Below are 11,854 nucleotides of genomic sequence, written 5' to 3' on the forward strand. Positions count from 1 at the left end.
CAGTAAGAGCCTTTGCGTAGTGATCTTGTCCTGAAACCCTAAGACATGAGATTGGCCTCTTTTAAATTGCTTTGGTCCTGGCTGGTCTTTTCCTCCTTACCTTGCTGTGGCTGGTACGTCGCGAAAGGATGAAGAATCACAGTCCGAGGCTTTCTGGAAGTGGTGGACTCATCATGCAGCTGGTGTGTTGAAAGCCTGCTGGCGACGGGGCTTCAGACCCATCTTATCCAGCTGGCACAGAAAGGAACTGGAGGATTAGAGGGAGAATATTAATGGGAAGGCAAAGCAAGAGAATTCATGTTCAGCGATGTTTAGGGCCATATGTGAGCTGCGGTAGACTTCCACAGGCAAAACTGAACGTGCGTGGATTGGTACAGGTCATTGATGTGGCCCAGGTACCAGTTCACCTGTACCATCATCTGTTCAATTTATGCCTCCAGAATCAGCCAGGAGAGGGGTGTGCCTTGGATTCTTTAATGGGCTCTGAAATGAGTCTGGCTCATTGTACTTGAATTCCCTTTTATGAGGCCATCTGTCACTGTCTCCACCAGCCATCTCAACAGGGGGCGACTGCCTCCCAGGGGACATTTGGCAATGTCTGCAGATATCTTTTTGGTTTGTACAACTGGGGGTGATGGTTGCTACTGGCACCTAGCGGGTAGAGGTCAGGGATGCTGGTAAACATCTTACAATGTACAGGATAGCGCCTCGCCCACAACAAAGACCTATCCAGCCCCAGATGGCTACTGCTGAGGTAGAAGAACCCTGATCTAAGGTGTAGATGGTGCTAACCTCAGCGCCATCTCCCCGCCCCCCCTTATTACATGTTAAGAAGCAGGAGTGGGAAATTTTATTCATTGAACACTCACTCATTAAGGGAGTAGTCAGGGAGTCCTCCAAGGTTTCCAGCTTGGAGAAGGGATGGACAGTGTGGCAGGTGTTTGAGGCAGGATGCCTGATGGAGATAGATAAGTTGGTTTTCTTTGCAGACTGAGCTACCCAGTGACCGTGGGCAGGCACCGTCCATCATGATGAGAATCCATGTGGAGTCCCGGAGGCATCAGCAAAACGCAAATCCCTCTCATTATAGACTTTAGTTAACAACATTAATATTAGGAGATTTTTATGACTCCGTTTCAATTTTGACTTACACAACTGTGTCTAATAGAGAAGTACATCCAATCCCTCAATTATATATTCTTATCCAGTAAATAGCCCATAATCCCAAATGCCTCACTCTTTCCATTGTCATGGTTGTTTTCTGTTATCAACACCCTCCTTGACTTTCTTGCCTTCCCAGCTCCACTCCAAATGTACAAGCCCGTTGTTTTATTAAGTGAAGAAAATGGAGGGCACAGGCCATGCGAAACACTTAGCAGGACTTCTGCCAAAATAAAACCAGCTGGATGGGTACTGAGTCTGTACGTGGCTGAGAGTCTCCATGTCTTTGTGACGTGACCGCTTTCAGGTCAACTGGAAGCAACGAAGTTTCGTGGGTGATGCTAACTGCCAAGGCCAGCACCCCATAAAGAGGTTTACCTTTGTGATTAGCCATGCGTTTTCAAGAGTTAAAACTTGTGGCATTCCCCTGCTAGGAAAAACATGTGGAGAAAAATGTGGAGGAGCAGAGCTTCTTACTGAACTTGCTTCTATCTCCACGCATAGGCTTGTGCGTTTGTGATTTCTAGTCAGTGAAGAATTACAGGAGTGGCAGGAACGTACTATTTGCTGTATGAGTGGACATAATAGCAAGCCCCCTCTGCCTCTCAAATTCCTGTATCTGGGTCCAGGCTTTCCTCATGTGACTCCATCTTTGGGGGTAATCTTTCAACCAACACTGGTTTCTGTAATCATAATGTCATTTTAAGCAGCCCTGGGTGCTTGTGTGGTGTTTCACTCTAAGAAAGAGCGTCTCCTTCTGAATGTAAGACAGAAAAATGGGTCTCAAGGGGGGAAACGGTCCTTCATTCCCACCCAGCCTGAGGTTAGAAGGCACCCATGGCAGTCACAGACGCCATGTTTGACTGGGCTGAGTTGTTCACGGTGGCTGCCGCTGCCTTCGCCGTGTTTCCCTCACTGGGCTGTGAAGCGTCTGTGACTTGAAATGAATTTTCATGTAGTTACTGGACTTCAGGAGCTTTTCAGCCCTCCAGATGAGGTGATTGGGGGTCGGGGGACATTTTGCTGGGTGGTTCATGTGCCACATTGAAAAGCCAGGAAGAGGCTGCTGCCCCTGCCTCTCACACACACACACACACACACACACACACAGTTGAGGAACACACTGGTAACCAGGTGTTTCCTTGGGCTTTCAGAAGAAGTTTCTAGATTCTCTGAACAAAGTGAATTGAAAAGGAGCCCTTGGAACTGTGTTACTGCTCCTACCAGAACCCCACCAGCCTTGTGTAGAACAGAAACATGGATATTCTCGGTCTGGAGTGAACTGATCTCAACTCCTTTCCCTCCTCTGTCAGTGCCCTCCATAGCAGGGTCTGTATTCATTCAGCATCAGAAGCTGAACGATGCTCGGGGTCTGGGAGCCTCTCAGCCTTGACGTCTTAGGAGTCTGCCCACCTCTACCTTCCTTCCCAAGGTGTCCCCGCAGGAGGGGCTGGAGCCATCTGCAGCCCCTGGTCACCGTCCCTCCCATCAGAGCCACTGGACAGTGCTTTGGGCCAGGCCAAAGGGAGCGTGGGTCAGGCCCTCTGCCCTCTCTGCCCCCAGGTTAGCTGGCCTTCCCCTGTTGCCCACTTCCCAGGGAAGATGGATGTTGGCTGCTCACAGGGCTCACTGACCACCTTGCTTCACTCTACTCTGTTCCTTCCCTCATTTTCTCACGTTTCTCTTGTGGGCTCTTTGTTCAAAATATTTCCAGAATCTGACACCCTCTGCAGGTGGGCCTTATTCCCTCACCCTCCAGCCTTGGTTCAGGTGTTACCCTCTGGATGAGGACGTCTCGTGATGACCAGTCTTGAAACCGCAGCCCTTCTTCTGCACTCCTTATTTCTCTCCTCTTGCTCATTTATCACTGTCTGAGGAACTGAGTAGTTTATTGTGTATTGATTATTGTCTGTCCTTATCCGCTGGAACAGAGGTCTGCAGACTGCTTCTGTAAAGGGTCAGATAGTGAATAAACATCCTTGGCTTCGTGTGGTCCATACAGTCTCTATTGCAACTCCTGGATTTGGCTGTAGTCGTGTGGAAGCAGCTATGGGCAATATGGAACCCTGCCCTAGAGTCTGATCTCCATGTGGGCAGGGATTTTTGTCTCTTGTTGTCATGGCACATGGTAGGTACGTGTGTTAGTTTCCTTGGGCTGCTGTGACAAAAGTTCCACAAACCCAGTGGCTTAGAACAATAGTAATTGTCTCCCGGTTCTGGAGGCCAGAAGTCCAAAATCAAGTGCGTGGGGCCGCCCTTCCTCTGACACCTGTAGGGGAAAGATCCTCAAGTGCCTCTTCCAGCTTCTAGTAACCCCAAATGGTCCTTCGCTCATGGCAGCATAATTCCAATCTCTACTACACAAGTGTTTTCCTTGTGTTTCTTCACATCATCTTCCCTCTGTGGGTGTCTTTCTCTGTGGCCAAAGTCACACTTTTATAAGAACACCAGTCATATTAGATGAGAGCCCACCCTCATGATCTCATTTGAATTTGATGACCTCTCTAGACTCTACATCCAAATGAGGTCACATTCTGAAGTACTGGGGTTAGGACTTCAACTTATCTTTTTTGTGGGGCAGGGGACACAATTCAACTCATAACAGTGCCCAAGCAATGTGTTGAACGAATGAATGAATTTAACTAAATCATGTTCCTTTGATACTAACATCATCTTTTCCTTCACACTGGTTTTATTGAAATTTGGGGGAGGGGACTTATTAAAATTAACCTTTCCTCTGCAAGTTCTTTTCCTTTAAAAATGAACAGAAAGGGGATCCCTGGGTGGCTCAGCAGTTTAGCGCCTGCCTTTGGCCCAGGGAGTGATCTTGGAGACCCGGGATCGAATCCCACGTCGGGCTCCCGGTGCATGGAGCCTGCTTCTCCCTCTGCCTGTCTCTGCCTCTCTCTCTCTCTCTCTCTCTCTCTATCATAAATAAATAAATAAATCTTTTTAAAAAATAAAAATAAAGATGAACAGAAAAATTAGACTTTAAACTTTCCATTCGCTCACTATGTCTCTTGTGCCCGTGTCCCAGGCATAGTCTCCTTTGGATACATAGTGGTGAGGAAGATGGGCATGGCGGCTGCCCTTCCAGCTTCCACTATACCAAATAGATTGTGCATCCTCTGTGCCATGAAAGTTCTTTTATAGAAACTCAAAGTCACAAAACCAGAAAGCTTCACTAGTAGTAGAATGAAAGGAACAGAAACCGTCATGGGGAGGGGGTGGTTGTTGAGTTTGTCAGAGATGATTTTTACCCTAGTATCCTGGGTCATAGAGCCCAAAGCATACAAGTTCCCAAGTCAAGCTGTCTCAGTGATATTGGATGTTGCCATGGTGACAGAGAGAGATGTGTTCCCCTGGGGGACTTGTCAGCACATCTTCAGAAGCCTTTCTGACTGTCTGTGCCAGAGCAGGTGAGCATGGCCAGTATGTACTGGCACTTCTGAATGCTAGACTGGGAGAAAGCCTCTCCTGTCCTTTGACCTCATGAGAAGAGAGTGGGGACCATGCCCATTTTATAAGATTCAAATCTAGATTGCCTGATTCAAAGTCTATCCCTCTTTCTACCACTATGGGAACCCATCTAGTAGTATTTCTCTCGCCCTGCTTTCTAGAGTTTTGTAACTTAGAATTCGTCCCTTTAAAAGCATATAATCCAGTGGTTTTTAGTATAGTCAGAGTTGTGCAACCATCACCACTCTCTAATTCCAGGAACTTTTCTTCACCTCCCCAAAAACCCCCGATCCCAGTCCCGGGCAACCGCTAATCTTCTTTCTTTCTCCACGGATTTCCTTATTCTGGGCATTGCACATACACGGGATCACACAATGTGTGGCACTTGGTGGCTGGTGATGTCGATTCTTTAGTGTGTCTTGTCACTGCTGTTCACATTTCAGGTCATCAAACATTTACCGAGTAATAACTGTGGGGCTCTGGGAAACGAAGATGAGGAAGGCCATCAAGGGGAAGTCAGCACTGAGTGGTGGGTTTGGGTTAAGATGTGTGCGCAGTCTCCCAGAAAGCCAGTGGGGACCCTGGTCCGTGCTGAGGGTTCCACACAGCTTGAGAGTACATGGAAGACCTTATGGTCAATTAATGTCCTGCAGAATTATAAGGACACCACCCCTCTGGTAAAAGATGGTCCTTCCTTCCATTTCCCCAAATTTGCCAAGCCCCTTCCTTTTTTGCTCCACCTGGAAGATTGCAGGCATACCCTGTCTCCCTTTACTTGCCCTGGTTCACACCTGCTTATCCTGCACGGCTGGCCTGTGGGGTATGTCCTCCGTGAAAGTCGCCTGGACAGACCGGCCCAGCCCAGGCTACTCTGCAGGGCGGTCTCACAGTCCCATACTTCTTCGTGGTGTGTATCACAGCTGCAGCTCAGTGATAAAGCTGTCACTATTTCATGTCCCTCTGGCCCCTTAGGACTGTGAGCATGTCTCTTTTGTTCAGCCTCATGTCCCAGGGCCAGACATCACGCCTGACACCTACACCCATGTGGAGCACATACAGGTGTGCAGTGGGATGGCATTGATGCTGAGTCGGGACACTGGTATTTTGTGCTGTGGGGACACCAAGATCCATGCATTCCCCTTCTGAACCCTTAATCCCAGGCCCCCATAGTTAGGGTAAAGTCAATCCCAAGTGGTTTTTCTCTTAATAAAACCCTGCTTGTCCGCTTGCCTGCTTTTCTGTCAGCACTTGTACAGGATGTGAGTGTGATTTCATCAAAATGACAATAGCCCACTTGAGGCCCTTGATGACAGTCTCCCTCATAAAGTAAGGCATTTTTTGATTCCTGTTCTCCACCTTTGTAATAAACCCAGCCCCACATGACTTTGCTGAGAAGGCGGCTTGCCTGGTCCTTTTGGTGCCCTTGATATTTCTGATGACTCTGGCGGACCTGCGATACCACTTTCCCCTCTCTCCATTAAATGGGAAAAGAGCATGGGCAGGACGCACCACTCCCTCGCACGCTGCTCCATCAGTGAGCCCGGAGAACATTTGCTCAGAACGATTCGATGTCCTGTGGTCAGTGGTGCACCTAATGAGATGCCGTACCCCAGAAAATTGAATGCCAAATGACATTATTTGTAGGTTTTGCTCTTTGCCCTGTTCAGTAGTCAATGGCTCAAATGCAGATGTCATGGATCATTTCAGACTCTTATAAAAATAATGCCCCAGGGAGCTGTGCCCTGGGGTTAGAGAAAGAACAGAACAACAGTGCAATTCTATGACCTTGAACCCTTGAGTCCTGGCACATTTTTATAGGCCGCTGGCCATAGGCAATGTAAGGGGTTTCTCTTTTTGAGGAATTGGATTTAATCCTGTTAATTATGCCTTATTTTATCTTTCCCTCCCTTCCCCTATGATCCTCTGGTTTGTTTCTTAACTTCCAGCTGTGAGTGAAATCCTATGAAATCATAGAGGGAGACAAACCATGGGAGACTCTTAACTCTAGGAAACAACTGAGGGTCACTAGAGGGGAAGGAGGTGGGGGATGGGGTAACCGGGTGATGGGCATGAGGGAGGGCGCTTGATGGAATGAGCGCTGGGTGTCATATACAACTGATGAATCACAAAACCCCTCCTCTGAAAGTAATAATAAAATCCGTGTTAATTAATTGAATTTAAATAAAAGAAAAAAATTATACCTTGTGACCCCACTCAGGAATTCAGGTTGCTGTTTGCCTCTAAGAGGAGGCCTACAAGATAGCAAATGTGGAAGAGGAAGCCCCGAATGGAGAATGACAGTTCACATGGCAGCAACCTTCAAAAGAGTCCAAAATTTCTTTTGTTAGGGGAGGTTTTCCATTCTGTTAGGATCTTTTGGGCAAGAATAATCCATAGACGGTTTAAAGTGCCAAAGTACGCACACACAAAATGAGGGCTGTAGGGTTGGGCTGCTTTCATGGGGTATCTACTGGGAACCAGCTGAATGTCTTCTTGGGCAAGACCCCTCCCACCCAGTGGAGGGTCTGTTCTGCCTCCAGATGCCCTCTCCTGCCTCCTCTGCCCCCCTTGGCCCCTCAACTTGATGAGATGTTGGAAGGATCAGGATTCTCACAGCACGGATCTGTTGAGTTGCCAATCCTGGTGTATCATAAAATGTTTTCTTTACTTTTTGACTCAGAAGTTTATTTCTTCCCTGGGAAATCATTTAACCGCGAGGCAGAGACCACATGTTTGATGGGTTTCTGTAGCTCACCAGCAATACTGCAGGAGTCCAGGGGGAACTTGCTAAAGAGTAAGAGATCACAGCCCCCCTCCCATCCAGGGGATCTAGATTCTATGGAGATAGTTGGACTCCTTCCAGATTCTAGAATTGATTTTCATATCCAAGAATGCAAATCTGAGTTCATGCAATGCTCAGGGGCATATTAAGGACACAAGAGGGAATCAAATAAACATTTTCAGGGCATCTTTAAGTCCTAGAAACGAAAAGGTCTGCAGAGGCCATCAGGATCTGTTCCTCCAGCGTGATTTCTCTTTCCTTTAGTCTCTCAGGAGATCGGGCAAGCAACCCACTCACCGCAGCAGGTGAGGAGAGTACTTTCTAGAAAACGTAACTGGCCGCATTTGAGTGAATCATAACACATTTCTCCTTTTTGTGCTCTTTCTGCCTAGATTCTTTTGTTGGTGGAGTCATTGGCCTCATTTTTGCATACATTTGCTACAGACAGCACTACCCCCCTCTGGCCAACACAGCTTGTCACAAACCCTACGTCAGCCTCCGGGTCCCGACGTCGCTGAAGAAAGACGAGCGGCCCACAGCTGACAGCGCACCCAGCATGCCTCTGGAAGGCATCACCGAAGGCCCCGTATGACGAGGGTCTCAGGACGATGGACGCTGAGCCCAGGGCCTGCTCTTCCACCCCCCTGGCATCATAACACAGTAGAAGAGGCTTTCTGTCGTGTGTGTCTCATCAGTTGTTTCTCAGAGTTACCCTTCTGCTTCATTTTGCTGATGGTGTTCCTGCTACTTTAAGTGTGTCTTTTCAACTTTCTCGAATTTGCAAAGGAAGGACACAGAAACTGTCTCGGAGAGACGTACGGAAGGAGGCCGCAAGGACGGGGCGGGTGTAACTTGGTCCATTCCTTTATCTGAAATGTTTGCTGTCACAGCCACCGTCCTGTGTTGTCATGGTTGTAAAACATAATAAAAGCTCCCACCTGGAAGACACGGTGTTGGCTGTGCGGGGCAGCAAGAGTCATTCAGAGGTGCGGTGTGTTTCACGGCCGAGGCCGGGGTGGGGAGCTGGGTCCCAAGCCAGCTCTGGCCATAGACCATTCTGGAGCTGGTGGAGCTTTGGAGGCCTTCTGCAGGGTCAGCCCTCCATGGCGTATGCCCCTGAAATGGAGCTGAAGTTTGAGGTTACTGCCTTAGTATTTCCAGGATTTGGGGATCACTGAATTTAGAAGGAAGTGAGATGGATGACTTAGGCTTTCACCAAATCCAGTGGAAACAGAGATGCCCGAGGGCCAGGAATGGAGAGCAGTCCTTGCAGACAACCCTTTGTCTAAGGGTTGGGGGTGGTGGTGGGGGAGCACCGTATCTCTCCAGGGAATGGCTGGGGGACCTCTGGCAGGAAGAAGCAGCTCCCCTGGAGGGGTTTTCCCCTCTGGGACCTGAGTTTTGCGGGACTCTGCTAGAAGTCTTCTTCAAATAGTGGCGCCTTCCCATTCCTGTGTGGCAGGTGGCATTTCAGCATGGCAGGGCTCCTGTACAAATCACAGGGACGGAATCCGGAATGCCCTGTTTTAGCTCAGCCCGTCGAGAACCCTTGCTGGTCGGAGGGCAGAGCACACCGCTCCTTGGCCAGTTTGTTCTTTTCAAGGCAGTGAGCGTCCCACCATGCGGTTCTCTAGGTCCCTGGGCCTGCAGCGAAGGGCTGCGTCTTTGATGACTTAAGACTGTCACCTCGCAGCTGTTGCTGTAACAGACTGCCTCTGGAGTCAAATGGCTGTACAAATTGTCACCTGAGCAGCTCCGGGCTGGGCGTGCCAGTTAGAACCGCCAGGATATTTTTGATCAGCTGTCTACACTGTGAGCTCAGCCCTGCAGGGCACACACCACCTTGGGGAGGCCTTTGACAAACAAGCCCCTGTACTGCCCTGTCCAGCTGCAGTCCTTCCAAACCCGGGTCAGCGTTGACCCAGCCATGGGGGCAACCCTCCTGCTGTGGGGTGGGGGAAGAGAAGGCTTGTGGTGCCTTTCATCCAGAGTCAGACTCCTGATTTCTAAAAATTCCAGCAGTTACACTGCTAAGCAACTTCGAAAACAGATGTGATGTATTTACAAAGCTAAATCGTAGCCACTTATTAGACACAATTTAAAGACCTTACCTTCTTATAAAATCGGAAAGTTTAATATTCTGATTCAATTAAAAGTTTGTAATTTTCAAAAATAGACATAAAAATGCAGACATAAAAATGCTGCTGTTTAAAAAACAAACACCCGATGAAGTGCATGTACTTTTTAAAAAAATATTTATTCATGAGAGAGGCAGAGACACAGGCAGAGGGAGAAGCAGGCTCCATGCAGGGAGCCCAACGTGGGACTCGATCCCGGGGCTCCAGGATCACACCCTGGGCTGAAGGCAGGCGGTCAACCGCTGGGCCATCCGGGGATCCCCATGAAGTTCATGTACTTCTTTGATTCTGTACTTACCAGAGCTCTGCTGGGCAAGCAGGGTGAAAGCGAGAGTTACTCTTCATTACTGAGGACTTAAATGCATGAAATGTAAATTTTGTATAAATACATTTACAGATAAATGGGAGGATTTGGAAAAGTAACACAGAACGGAGCGTTCATTAATACTGATAATTGAATGGGAAGTCCTACCACGCGCCACATAGAAGGTTTCGTTAGATTATAAAGTTACAAAGGCCGTGGTAACAGGAAAGCTAGGGCAGGATTCCCAGGAGCCGTAATTACCTGTGTCAGGTCACAGAAGGCAGGTGCTTTTGTAGATCTATGTATTTTAATTTCGTGCTCTAGTAACGTGAGGGCAAAGTAACACTATAATGTGCTAACGAAGTGGGCGTGGATGGAGGCACTGCTTTCTGCCCCCAACTCTTCTGGATGGGAGGGGTTAGTTATTAAGGCGGGCTTGCTGGTAAGGCAGGGGGCACGGTGGCCAAGCCGCCCCAGGATTCCAGGGGAAATTCTTTTGTGATGGAAGAAAGAGGGAGAACTATTATTTCCCAAAGGGACTTTCACAGAACTGGTCCGGTTTCGTGAAAATACAATACGATGTGATGCACATGCGATCTAGACGGTGTAATATGGCACATGCTTCATAGGGTGTGATACAGGATAATGTCATATGGCCAAGTCTACAGCATGATATGGGACAGTGGGATATAATACGGTACAGTCCCGTACAATACCCTGAGGTATAAAATAGTACAATACAGGTGGTTTACATGTTCTGAACTCCCCTTTAGAGATCCAAGATGTCCATAGCATCTTAAAGTCCTGCACTGAAGAAACCGACCATTTTCACTCTCAGCGACACCTTTTGGTCCCCACTCTGGCTGCAATAGGGTCATGACTGTCTGCGAGTGGATTTCTGCAGATTATCAGCAATAATAGTGCTCCCAGGGACACCGCGAGTGACGCCTTCTTACCATGAGCGGGGTGTGGTGGGGGACCCCCTGAGGAGGGGTGGCCCTGCGACTCTGGTACAGTGTCTTAGCTTGATCTGCCCTAGAAAGTTCCCCAGAGGGCAACAGACCACAGGCGTGGATGCCCTTGGGCGCCTTGCACACTGTGATGCTGGACACCTGCTTTTGCCCACATCCTCGTGCCTGGTCAACAGATGCTCGCTCCTCGGGGTGCTTCAGGGAGAGTAGGAAGCACTCAGAGTGGGGCCAGGCAGCCCTTGAGCAAAGGGCTTCATTCCCGTGAGCCTCACCGTCTGCATCTGCAAAGTGGGAACGAGGGCAACCTTATAGGAACTACAGCAACCTTATAGGACCTTGTAGGGTGGCTTGGGAATCAGGAAGGTAAGTTGCCCGGGGCCAAGACAGCTGTAGCCACTGCAGAAATTCTGGGGTGGAACTGGAGGGTATGATGCTGAGTGAAATCGGAGAAGGACAATCATCATATGGCCTCACTCACATGGGGAATATGAGAAACAGTGAAAGGGATTATAAGGCAAGGACGGGAACTGATTGGGAAAAATCAGAGAGGGAGACAAACCACGAGAGACTCCTGACTCTGGGAAACGAACAAAGGGTTGCGGAAGGGGAGGTGGGTGGGGGGGATGGGGTGACTGGGTGATGGGCTCTCAGGGGGGGCACGTGATGGGATGAGCACTGGGTGTTATACTAGATGTTGGCAAATCGAACTTCAATAAAAACAAATGTAAAAAAAGAAAGAAATCCTGGGGTGTCTGAGCAAGAGCTCTGGGGTTCTGGAACTCCCTGAAGACTCTAGACCATTCTAATGCTAATCGAGCTGCCCTGAAACACTCTGGTAGTAAAGCCCTGACCTGTGATCCTCCATTGATTCCGCCCCCCACCCACCAGGAGCCAGAGGTAGGGTTGATCCCTTTAGGGAGCCCGGACCAATATTCCAGTACCTTTCACTGTTGGTTTTTATAGAATGCATATCTTAGAGAGGTGCTCGCCCTAAGGCCTGTATTGCGGTGGGAGAGGAGGGCCCACCCGCAGCAAAGGC

At 48.8% G+C, this 11,854-nt stretch overlaps 1 protein-coding gene across 4 annotated transcripts in view; it reads left to right on the forward strand.

Annotated features, from left to right (window-relative positions):
- The window catches only part of PLPP4 (phospholipid phosphatase 4), a 121,168-nt gene extending 112,822 nt beyond the window's left edge, over positions 1-8,346 (forward strand). For 3 of the 4 annotated variants that reach the window (XM_025467436.3, XM_025467437.3, XM_035707936.2), the window contains exon 7: positions 7,795-8,346. In XM_025467436.3, coding sequence (XP_025323221.1) covers positions 7,795-7,994 — 200 coding nt within the window. In that variant the 3' untranslated portion in view covers positions 7,995-8,346. The remainder of the gene's footprint in view (positions 1-7,794) is intronic. The other variant, XM_025467438.3, reaches the window with a different exon arrangement.
- Positions 8,347-11,854: the final 3,508 nt, after the last annotated feature.

This window comes from Canis lupus, chromosome 28 (genome assembly GCF_003254725.2).
Source record: "Canis lupus dingo isolate Sandy chromosome 28, ASM325472v2, whole genome shotgun sequence".
In the NCBI taxonomy this organism is placed as follows: Eukaryota; Metazoa; Chordata; class Mammalia; order Carnivora; family Canidae; genus Canis; species Canis lupus.